The following is a 12,710-nucleotide window of genomic DNA, read 5'->3' as shown; positions in this document are numbered from 1 at the left end:
CCCATTCCTCTGTGGCTCCTTTTCTCCCATCAGAGAAATATGATGATGATTAATTAGACAAAGCCTGATCTACTCATCAAAACCCTTTGAGGCAGGAATCACATAAACACCAAGCATCATAACTGCAATAAAGAGAAACCAAAAAACCCCTCTGCTCCGGAACCCTAGGCAGGCAAAGCTAAATAAATCTGAAACAGAAGATCAAAAAGGATCTTCCACATGGATTATAGAAAATGTCACCAACATAAACAGGAAGAGAGATTAGTTCAATAAAGGAATAAAGCCACATTTGTGGGCCTCAAATAAGATTTTTGCTTACTTTTAACTTTGCAGCATATAACTCATAGCGTTATTAATACAAACTCCTACTGTTTTGGGCAAATAAACAGCTGCTGCTGTTTTGTGCCCCAACCACTTTATTAGAGCTTTCCTTTACAGCAATTGTCTTTTCCTTTCCAAATCCTGAGAGGCCCAGACAGCCAAAAAAACCAGACAGTACCAAGGCAGAACGAATGAAAAAGGAGAGAGAAGGCAGCCCATGTGGATAGGGAAAACAGGCAGGGGCCGCTGAGACCCTCACTGTCCTCTTTACATTTCTGGGACAAAGTCAATGCTCAAGAGCAGAGAGCAAAAGATACAGATGTGATGCAATCAAGAAGGGCTGTTTTTGCCATGATGCTACTAGGAGTTATCATTAAAGAGAATTTATCGACAGTTTTAAAAGAGGGAAAGTCTTAAGCAAACGAGATAAACTGGTCACCCCAGAAGCCACATGACTGCCAATGCACAGAAGAGCACTCAGCACTGGGCCTGGCACATTGTCAGTGCTCAAAAGTCACATAGGAAAATCTGAATGGGCTCTAGGCTGCAGCTAATGCATGCTCTGCTTTTCCTACAAGGCCAAGTTCCCAGGCAGCCCACAGTGATCCAAGAGAAAGGGCTAGCTCCCACCTCCACGGGCACCTTACTCCCCCTTTCAAGCAAGGCCTTCTCCCTCTGCGCCCCAACCTCAAAGTTTCTCTTACACAAGGATAGACCAAGCCACCTTTCTGACTTCCTCTTCTACCGGTCTCCCACTTGACCTGAGGCCTCTGAGCTCACACCTGAACACAATCCTGGATGAAATGATCTCCTAGTCCTCTCTCTGTGAGATCGTCATCTTTTCTCTTCTAGAGAGAGCACAGATGCTAAAGAAAGTTTCCCTTCTTGGCTCCACCATCTATCGGCTCCGTGACCTTGGGCAAACACTCCACGTTGCTGTGTCTCAGTGTTCTCACCTCTAAATTTCTCCCTCACTGTGTGGTAAAGATAAAAGGCAATCATGCATGGACAGCACCTAGCCCAGTCCCTGACACACAAGACTAGTTCTCTTCCTCTGTTCTTTCTGATACAAAACAGCTTCAATTCTTTACATGCCTGTTGCTCTTAAAATAAATCAAGGGTTTGGCTACGATTCTCATTTGGCATTTTTATAGCTTCAAATGTCTCCTTAGCTTTCTTACTCCTATATTCATTGACTCAAGCAGTTTTGGTACTGTGTGCCTAAGCCCTCGGATGTCACTAGCATGTCAATTAGCTCACATGTCAAACCCTGTCCTGCCCAGGTCCCTGAATTGCCTTCTCTCTTCCCTGGGATCTCAGTGGCCTTTAACTCTAAGTCCCCAGGGGGCAGAGATGAATGAGCAAGTCAGACTGCTAAAGCCAAAGCACCAGAGCTTGAGATGCAGCACCCAACCATCTCAATCAAGTGCTCCACTCTGAGTCTTCAACTCTGAATATGGGTGGAATGAACCCATTCACACCAATGAGTTGGCCTAAGTTTCCTCTTTGGGCGTCATTTTTCCATTGTTCTTATCTGTCCTGGGAGATGGGTGCTGATGCCACGTTTCTGAATCCCTCCTCAAACACTTTACTTTTGTGAGCTCATGAAGAACAATGAAAACAAACATAGCTCAACAAAGTACGTCTGCCTGCTTCAGTACCAATTTATTGATGCCATCATACAGGAAACCTTTCACTGTCTCATTGGGGCTGGACACTTAAGGCTGTCCATTGGCATCATTAATGGCAGCCTCATTTCCTAAAAGCAAACCTTCAACTGAAATTGAATGTTGGGCAGTGAAAGAGAACTACATCTCAGAAATGCATTCCCACTGACTGGGATGATCTGTCTTAGCATCATATTTTAATCCATAATCATGTAGCCAGAAAAAAAACTACCGACGCATTAGTGTTCATATAATCAGGAATCCTCTTGCTGAAAGCTCCAGTTGGCTACATTCAGCTGGGTCCATAAAAAGTACCTAGACCCACACAGAAGATTCCAGAACATCAACTGTTCTGAGTCACTGTCACAACATATTGTATGTTGGGACATTTATGTGGTAGTTTGTTATTAACAATAATTTTAAGTCCCAAAGCATACGAATGAGTCTAACTATCAGTTGAAGGAGTTTCAAGGTTATCACATTCTCTTGCATACTAATATGTTTTCTTGAGTAGGGAGAAAAAGAGATAGAGAATGAATGTAACATGTTGTTACATGCATTATCCTGGCCCGCCCTGGAGTATGTGCCCTGCATGTGAAGGCATGTGGGGAGAGGCAATGGCGGGGTTGCAGGGGGGCGGGGGGGAACATGGAGAACTCCTGTGCTCAAGCATTGCACTGTGCAATGGAGCTGACTCTGACCCCAAAGGCAAAATGAGATTGGATAAGATGACAACTGTAGGCATAATGGAATGATCAAATCTCTGCAGAATTCAAGCTGTTTCAGCCCTAGGGAGACTTTTAGGGCCAGCATAAAAAGCACAACCCAGCATTCATAGACTCTGGATCATCAACCAGCAGACCTAATCCCCTCCGCCCCTTGTTCTCTACCACAGTGCCTGTCTCACATTTATGGACTTCTGCCACTCCAGTTTCATGCTTTATCCTCTTTCTCCCAAAATCCCATCTTGGTGCCTTCTGGCTACACTGATGAATGTATATCACTCATGTTCAGCTTTGTGTTTCCCCCAAGGACTTCCGTGTGTTATCACCTCCAACTGGACTGCCTTCCTATATGCTTCGCCACAGATCAGCGTGTCTGTCCTCATCTCCAGAATAGAACCCAAGCAACAAAAAGGGCAACGATCCTATAGAGCCCCCCCAAACCCCAAATCAAGGCAATAACCCATGTAGCTTTCCAAGTTCAGCGAAGCTGGAAATCCTACAGGATGGTAATTAAGATGTTTCGGTAATCTTGTGTGTGTCTCTGAATCCCATAAACACCTTTGGAAAAACACAGACCAGCCAAACCCAAGTAACTGACCTTCAAGGCCCTCCCAAACCAGAAAACAGACTGTGGCTCTCCAACATTTCATTCTGAATTCTCCTTGAGATTCTACATCAACCTACTTATCAAGGGCAAATAACAATTTATGTCAAGTGAGTGGGAAAGAATGTGGAATTCATTTATTTTACAGCCTACACACTTCTGGATAAAAATGAAAATTCTTTGGCCATGGGAAAAAAAGTTGTATCCTTTGGCAAGGGTTTTTTACTCCGTGATGATGTGGTCCTGGGCTATTAATAAAGATAATTGGGCTCAACCTCTAAATCCTGCTATTGAACTCTCTCAAAATATCATTCACTGTTACTAATATAATTTCACGTGCCACAGTTCATTCCAAAGGACAAACAGCTTTACTGTTTAAATGATACCCTTTCCTCAAATAATCTCCGGCATTTAGCAAACGTCATGTCTTCTTTACAATCCTGCCAAGTCAGGGATCAGATGAGAAGGATACCAGTGAGCCAGTGAGTTCTTAGTGACAACCAAAAGCTATAGGGGACAAAAAAAGAAACAACTCCCAACTTCCAGGCCTAGGATTATTTTCTGATTTTTAGAATCATATATGATTTGCAATCGTGGTGAGCAGCCTACTGTTATTGACCTGATATACATTAATATGCACATAATATGCCTAATAAACTTTTAGAAAACAAAAAGCAGTTAATAATCCATCTCTCACATTGTTGGGATGATCGTGACTCAATGAAGTAAGACAATGGATTTAGAAATTAGTCACATAATGTAATACATTATTAATCATGGTATTCAGAAGGGTAAATAGATGTTACAAGAATACCACCTGGGAATTCAATTCCCTTTTAGATTTGTTTACTCTCTTGAATTCTTTATGCTACCATCATCCCTCACAAAAACCTAACCAGTCTGTTTCCTTTTCTCCCAAAACAGCCATTTTAAACGTTTTTGTAAAAGGAAGCAGAGCCCTTTTAAAAATAAAATGTTTTACATAATACCAAATATAAGATAGATGAAAAAGGAGGCATATTGGTTGCAGAGTTGGAGAGAGTAGATACAGGAGGGGTCCAGGAGACCTCACTTGACCCTTTTATTGCCCAAGTCCCAGATCAAAACTTCCAGAAGCCTGGGCTGCTGGGGACGAAGTTGGAAAATCACTGTCCCTTTAAGGCATCTGTGTAAAGCAAAATTATCATATAGAATATGGACACAGGCATAATGTGTAATTAGTTAATTAATGCTATATGGAAATAAGACCCATATCTAAAATATACAAACTGCAAAAACTGATATCCCAAGAGAAAAATGGGTAAAGGACACCAAAACGAGGTTAAAACAAACATAGGGCTGGGAGGAAGATACAAAGTTCTACATAATCAAAGGAGTACAAAGCAGAGACTAGAATATTTGACAGTAGTTACATTTCCCCAAAAAGAGTTGAAGAAGGATAACACCCAATGCTAGTCAGGTTTTGTGAAACAGGCACAAAACAATTGTTGGTGGCTGTGTAGAAAGACTTTCTTTCTGAAAAACAAACTTTCACAAAAATGCTCATATTCTTTGAATGAGTAGTAACCCCGCTTCTGGAAATACATTGTTAAAATTATTCAAAAGAAGATGAGGTGAAGATATTTATTTCTGCATTAATTATAACAGAAAGACAAATGTTCAGTTATAGGCAAGTGGTTAAATTAATAACGGTATATTGGGAGTTCTCTGGTGGTCTAGTGGTTAGGATTTGGTGCTTTTATTGCTGTGGCCCAGGTTCAGGCCCTGGTCTGGGAACTGAGATCCCACATTAAGCCACTGCACACAGCGGCCGGAAAAAAAAAAAAAAAAGGAATAATAGTATATTGGTGGTGGAATATTATGCAGTCACGAAAAATACAGGGAAAGTTCTCTTTTAAAATCCTCTACGGAGTTCATGTTGTGGCTTGGCAGAAACAAATCTAACTAGCATCCAAGAAGACACAGGTTTTATCCCTGGCCTCGTTCAGTGGGTTAAGGATCCGGCATTGCCATGAGTTGTGGTATAGGCCACAGACAAGGCTCAGATCTCACATTACTGTGGCTGTGGCATAGGCCAGCAGCTACAACTCTGATTCGACCCCCAGACTGGGAAACTCCATATGCTGGGGTGCAGCCCTAAAAAGACAAAAAATAAATAAATAAAATAAAATCTTCCACTTAATCACCTCTCCAGATTATGCACATTTTCATTCTGTGAGGAAAAAAAAAAAAAAAAAAAGCCTAGGATGCCTTTGTCCCTCTGTGTCAGCTTCTCCCTCTCCATTCATATCTTATGCTAACAACTGAGTTATACGCCTACCAACAGTCCATTGTGTTTGTTTCCAAATGTGTTTAGACTCTTGATATTTGTCATTGTAACAGCATAATTTAATTACATGTTATATACACCAATGGCATATGACTGCTAAAAAGATGAGAGCTCTCATTTCCTTTCTTTTATTTTATTTATTTATTTACTTAGGCTGTACTCACAGCATATAGAAGTTCCCAGGCCAGGGATCAAACCCTCGCCATAGCAGTGACAACACTGGATCCTTAAACACTAGGCCACTAGGGAAAAGAGTTTCTGTTTCTAAGAAAATTAATTTAAAGCTTTGGAAAGATTTTATGAAGGTAGCCACATAATTAGCAGTCAATTTATACATGAACAAAATCACTGACCAGAAAAAAAGTCACAAAAATTTAGGCTACTACACTGCTTCATAAACATCTTCGAGTTCTCAATGAATGTTAAAGAAAACAGAACTAGAAATCAGACTTTATAAACAGCACCTTATGGGAGTGGTTCATGCAAGGAAGATGATCAGAAAGGCAATTAGCAGACCCTGCCTAAAGACAAAGCCTTGGACCTACATCAAAAAGCTGACAAATAAATGTACCTTTTGATAAATATTAAAGTAAAATATTTAATGCATATGTGTAATATTTTGTTTTATTCTCTTCTTTAACCAATGTTTTCAATAAACTAACTTAAATCCCAACTGTATTGAATAAGAGAGATTTAAAAACAAGTTCACTAGGGAGTTCCTGTCATGGTTCAGTGGTAATGAACCTGACTAGGATCCATGAGGACACAGGTTCGATCCCTGCTCTCTCTCAGTGGGTTAAGGATCTGGTGTTGCTGTGAGCTTCAGTGTAGGTTGCAAACATGGCTCAGATCCCATGTAGCAGCTGCAGCTCCAATTCAACCCCTAGTCTGGGAACTTTTGTATGCTGCGGTTGTGGCCCTAAAAAATAAAAACAAGTTCACTAGGACTTGGACCAGGAGTGTCTTGATTCACTACTGTATTCAAAGATACCTCCCCAGGGTGATACCTGGAGCATATTAGGTCTTCAATAACCAAGGAATAAAGCAATAACCTATGTAGAAAGCATGAAAAAAAAATGCTTCTAACAAAAAGCAAACTGAGGAAAGCAGAATATAAAATTGCACGTAAACTACAACGATGCCTTCATTTTTAAATATGGGGTGAGATGGACAAAGCTAGAAGGCAATGCCCCAGATGTAAAATAGCTGTGTGACATTAGAATGAATTACAGGCAATTTTATACACTTAAATATTTTCTTTAATACTGGCACATTCTTTCACAAATTAAAAAGATAGCAATCAAGGAAAAGAGAAGCTGTTTTGGTTTCTATTGGCTTTCACAGTAAGAAGTACATCTACATTTCCATTTCCCAAGCGCTCACACACTTCAGCCTCCCCTGTCAGCACTCTCTATTTAATCCTCCAGTCTTTCTCCTCCTAAGACCAAACCTGTACTACCATTTATTTTGTGTTTCCAATCCATAGGGATGCTATTTTTAAAATCTGGAATTATCCACCCTCTCGTTTACCATTTATCTGGTTAAAAAAAAATGATCAAAACTGCAATTTACATTCCCAAGAGATTCCCAAACAGCATCTAATTAAATCATTCAATCAGAAAACAAATTAAAATGAAATATCACTGCAACCCCCAAGAGGAAAATAAACTTTTCAGTCATGACTACAACGTAGCTCTAGGGTGATGCTCCAAAGCCTCTTCTAATTGCAAGTCCTATGGAACATCCAGCAGAACATTTTGTGACATTTGCAGCTTCTGGGACAACTTTCCTTCCAAAGCAAAGAGGAGCCTGTGCAAGGTTCCAAAGCGAAACATATTTGCTTGAAAATGAAAATGCTTTTATTAATGACTAACCAGCACTCTGGGCATCCACACTGTGTATTCATTCATTCATCCACTTGACCATCCAACACGTACTCTCTGAAGAATGTACAGGAACTGTCCTGGGTGTTCCACAAACACTTCTTAACTAAATGTAACCTCTGTCTCTCAGCATGAGACAAAACAAATCCTGGAACTTCTTGAGTTTAACTATGGAAGAGTCTCCAAGTGGAAAGACCATGAATCCATCATCCCTTGGGCATCCTCTGGAGTCTCTCATTCGGACATCCACTGCCACCATCAAATGATGCTGGGAGAGAACTGCTGCCCCAGTGGCCCACTGGCCCTCTTAAAGGACAATATAGTATGTGGTTAAGAACACAGATTCTGGGAGTTCCCTCCATAGCTCAGTGGTTAATGAACCTGACTAGCATCCATGAGGATGCAGTTTCAATCCCTGACCCTGCACAGTGGGTTAAGGATCCAGCGTTGCCATGAGCTGCAGTATAGGTAGCAGACGCAGCTCGGATCTGGCATTGCTGTGCCTCTGGTATAGCCTGGCAGCTGTAGCTCTGATTAGACCCCTAGCCAGGGAACTTCCATATGCCAAGGGTGTGGCCCTAAAAAAGCCAAAAAAAAAAAAACCCACAGATTATAAAGCCACATTTGGTAGATTTAAATTCCTGCAATACCACCTACACACCTACAAATGGTGTGACCTTAGACAAATCATACAACCTCTTCATCTGTAAAATGGAGCTAGTATGACCAACCTCACTGGACCTCACTGGGGATGAAGATTAAATAAGTCGATATACACAAAGCACTATGAATAGTGCCTGGCATGTAGCAGGTGCTATACAATCTTTAGATACTATTATTACTATCTTTTATTCTCCTTCAGCTCAGTGGAGTAAAGTGGATTGCTCAAAAGGCATTACTAACTAGAGGAAAGTTGGCAGTAGACTGCACATAAACAGCCCATATCATCAAGGATGAGATTCTGATCTTTTTCTTTCTCACCCTCTGCCTTCAGAGAGCTGCACTTGGCCAGTCCCAAACATTGCAGGCCCCTTATCAAAATTAGGTAAATCTCTAAATATATTTATTTATGTATTTATTGTCTTTTTTAGGGCTGCACCCTTAGGACATGGAGGTTCCCAGGCTAGGGGGTCTAATCGGAGCCATAGCTTGCCGGCCTACACCACAACCACAGCAAGGCCAGATCCGAGCTGCATCTGTGACCTACACCACAGCTCATGTCAATGCTGGATCCCCAACCCACTGAGCGAGGCCAGGGATCGAACCCACAACCTCATGGTTCCCAGTCAGATTCATTTCTGCTGCACCACAACAGGAACGCCTCTAACTTTATTTTAAATGCCCCTAAAGACTAGCTCCAGGATGGCTCTAGCACCACTGCAGGAGCTGTCACTGGTCATGGCTACAGCAACATGGCACAACAAGCCAAGTACCCTTTGCCCTCCCCCTGCCTCAGGTCTAGTCTTTCCCAAGTTATTTACCCTTCCCCATCCTGCTGGGGATTATGGCTTCCATCTTTCCATCCTGAGAGTCTGGTCGTTCCTGAATACCCACAAAACTCGTAATATAGTCATTGCATATACACAAGAGAGCTGAACCAACACATGTCTTAAGGGTATTGCTCCCTCTTTTTTTCCCCACCTCTCTCAATTTTTTTCAGGTATATATTTGAAAGTTCCAAACAAGGCACAGCTATAAGGTTTCCAGGGAGCAAAAGCAGAAAGGGCCCTTTCCACTTCCACATTGCCTTCATTTTCATGCAGAGCCTTATAAATCATGTGACATGGTCTACATTCAACATGATAGAGGCGGACCCTGGGATGAGCTCACGGGTTAATAATGTCTCCTCACTGCTTTCCAAAGTAGTACCCTGCTCATCTCCTCCCCAACCAGACTAGAAAGCACAAGAGAATTATTTTCCAGGAACATAAACACACACACACTCACACGATTTGTGAATGAAAATCTCTTAAAACCTGAAAGCTAATTGGAAACGTCAAAGTAAGGTATGGCCTGTGTATCCCTGGGAATATTCTGAATCACCCTGGAGCACACATTGTACTTCTACTGCTGAATAATTGCCAGTCCAGACCTATGGATGGAAAAGGACAAGTTAAGAAACATAGTAACAGGCACCAGTAGATAAACTGGTTTTCCAAGCAAGCCCAGTGGCAGGTTTGAGAGGCAGTGGCAGGTATGAAAGAGAAGCTGTGGATAAATGGTCCCCTCTTCTGGGGAAGTGTCAGAACCATGAACTTGAAGTCATCAGTCAGTCAGGAAGCACCATGAATATGTACACCTCTCGGGCACTGACCCAAACCTCCCCCTGGAAGGAACTATTCTGCACACTTGGAGAAACACAGCAAATATGGAGAGAGCAGCTGTCCCCACCCTGGCAAGGACAGTAGTTGCAAGGGTTGGATCCCGACACCCACAAGTAAACAAAAGAGAGTGCTCCTGGGCAAGAAATATTCAACTAGATACATGCCAAGTTCTGCCCGGTGCTGGAACCAGAGCCTGGTGGGCCTGCCAGGTTTACAAGTGAACTAGGCTCAGCTGACCCTGCCCTGCACTTAAGAAGCTCACACGCCTGGTAGAAAACAGTGAGAGCAGTGGCAAAAAAAGAGAGAGAGAAATGTGAATGTGAGAGATGGACTTGTTTGTGCACACCCAGCACCAGTGCCAGCAATGCCCAGAGCTCTCTGTCTCTGAGGAGAGCCCTCTGTACCCCATTTTCCCCTTGGCTCCAGCCATGGTCTGGAGCAATCAGCCAACTCAGTCTTAGGCACCAGACATACTCCCCACAGGTCTGGGAGTGGAGCTACCAGGGGGACTGGCTTTCACCCACAGCCCAGACAGTTTTCCTGGTACTGGGCAGAAGCGCCACCTCAGTGGACAGAGCTCCAGGCTCCCAAGCTTCTTTCTGCTGCCAGCACCTGCTTCTGAAGAAGGTCTTGGACCCACGGTCTATGGTGGAGGTGAAGACCACGGCTCAGGTTCAAGGCAGCACTTCCAACCACCTATGTGCTGCTCATAGAGGGGCTGGGACTGGGGCTGTGCTGTCTTCCTAGCCCAGCTCATCTCGCAGCCTGTGCCTTCTAAATGCCAACAGTTAGGGTCGCTGGGGCATCTCATTGTGGGCCCTACAGCGCCTGAGCTGAATTGCCCAGGCACTCCCTTGTATACACACCAACATTCACAAGTACTCACACTCGAGCTGGACCTGTGTGTGATCCCAAGAGCCCTCGAGCAACGAGCCGACAGTCACACGCACACTGGGACACGTGCGCAGCGCGCCCCCACACCGCCAATGAGCTGCACACACCCGCGCGTGGAGCCCCGCGCACACACGTGTGCCCTGGAGAAGCGCACACGGCCGCAGTCACTGAGGGTCCCACACTCAGGCAAGAGAGTACACGTAGCCCCCCAGGCGTCTGCGGCCTCAGAGGCCAGCAGTCGCTCCATAGATGATCACCAGCCCCAGCGCACCCCGTGCGTTGCTGGGCACTCCCTAGCCCCTTGGGCTGCCCAAGTTTCCCGGGGCGCCCGTACCTTGGATATGCTGCTTGATGACATTCTCCAGGTGATCCAGGCGTTCAATAATCTTCAGGGTGTCCCCTTTGTCTTCCTCCAGCTTCTTATCGGGCGCCGGCTCCTGCCCCCGCACATACACGCTGGCGATGTAGTTGGTGACCCAGCCCACGTAGAGCAGACATATGATGTTGGTCATGCCGCTCAGGATCACGCAAGTGGACACCAAAGTTTTGGTCTTCCTGGTGCACACCATTCTGGGCTCCCTCCTCCATATAGAGCTCCCGGGGACTCCTCCTCTCCGCGCACCCCGGGCTCCCCCGCGCTCACACCCCCTAGCACGTCCGGGGCCACAGGGCGCCCCAGCACCTGAGTCTCCAAAGCCTGACGTTCTCCAAAGCCCGGACCTCTGGCGGTGGAGCCGCCGTGCCCAAGTTTGGAGCTCTCGCCGCTGGCCACCGGGAGACAGAGCTTGACAAAGGAATGAGGTGGGTTCTTTTTTTTTTTTTCTTCCAAATTGAAAATCTCCGAGCCTTTCTAGCAGCGGTCACGGGTAGTCGGCAGCCGCGCGCCCTGATACGCGCGTCTGGGAAACTTTGCCACAGCCTATGTCCGTGGCCGCTCTGCTTCCCATAGCCGGGCGCGGACTGCCTCGGCGGTCCGACCAGCCCGCGCTGCTAGAAGGACGGCGGTGGCAGCAGCTACCGCGGGGAAAGCAGCGGAGCTCAGCGGCTCGGCCCCTGCCGAGCGACAGGCGCCGCCACCAATCGCGCTCCGGTTCGGGAGAGGGGCCGGGGCTGGGCGGTCGAGGACCAACGGGGAGGGCGCGGGGGGCGGAGTCCGGTCCCCGGGCCCCACCTGCTGGCCGCCCCTGGCTCCCGCCCTCCAGGGACGCTCCTAAGCCTCCACCCTTGCGCGCGCTGGCAGCCCCAGACCTGAGGCTCCCGGAGATCGCACGCCACCAGTCCCAGCCCTAGGTCGGCAGATTCCACCTCTGGGGTGGGGGTGGGTTTCCACCTCTTGCTCTTGCGCAGAACCTCCAGTCTTCTGGAGGTCGCTTGGCTCCGCTCGGCTCAGCTCCCTTCACCCGACTCCGCTACCGGGCTTCCCGCGTTGGTTCCACCAGCCGCTCCTCAATCCTTTTTCTGGTTGCCGGGATGCAGAGAGGCCAGGGAAGCGTGAGCCAGATCGCCTGTCCTGTCTTGCCCTTTGTCGGGCCTCGCAGGCGTCCACTACTTCCTTAGCCTCACTTCGACCTCCACCCTGTCAGCTGTCTTCCTGGATGTTTCCAGACCCAGCAACCGTCAAAGGAGCCAACCCTCTTAGGAATCTCCTAAGGGATTCTGGGCCACCACCACCACCACCCCCTGGAAGATTTTTGCCCCTAGCTAGATTTTTTTAAGTCTAGCTCTCAGGACAAACGGTGTCTTGCAGTTGCCATTTATGTGGGACCAGGCTCATCCCAGTGCATAAGGGGATCCTGCACAGAAATATCCCTGGTGGGATTAAGCTCTCTGTGAACTGTAAATTCTTACATGCTGTCTGTGATTGATGTCATGGGGGAGGCAGCTGTGCCTGACAGCAGAGGGGCATAGCTGGACTCCAGTGACTGACACTAATTTGTTATTAGAGCAAATACTTATTTCTATT

At 45.7% G+C, this 12,710-nt stretch overlaps 1 protein-coding gene across 1 annotated transcript in view; it reads right to left on the bottom strand.

Annotated features, from left to right (window-relative positions):
• Window positions 1-11,814, bottom strand: part of GALNT18 (polypeptide N-acetylgalactosaminyltransferase 18) — a 367,881-nt gene extending 356,067 nt beyond the window's left edge. Inside the window, exon 1 of the mRNA XM_005661126.3 lies at window positions 11,082-11,814. Coding sequence (XP_005661183.2) covers window positions 11,082-11,316 — 235 coding nt within the window. The 5' untranslated portion in view covers window positions 11,317-11,814. The remainder of the gene's footprint in view (window positions 1-11,081) is intronic.

Source organism: Sus scrofa, chromosome 2, assembly GCF_000003025.6.
Source record: "Sus scrofa isolate TJ Tabasco breed Duroc chromosome 2, Sscrofa11.1, whole genome shotgun sequence".
In the NCBI taxonomy this organism is placed as follows: Eukaryota; Metazoa; Chordata; class Mammalia; order Artiodactyla; family Suidae; genus Sus; species Sus scrofa.
Note: the sequence above shows the minus strand (reverse complement) of the source record. Positions and strands in the feature narration are given on the sequence as shown.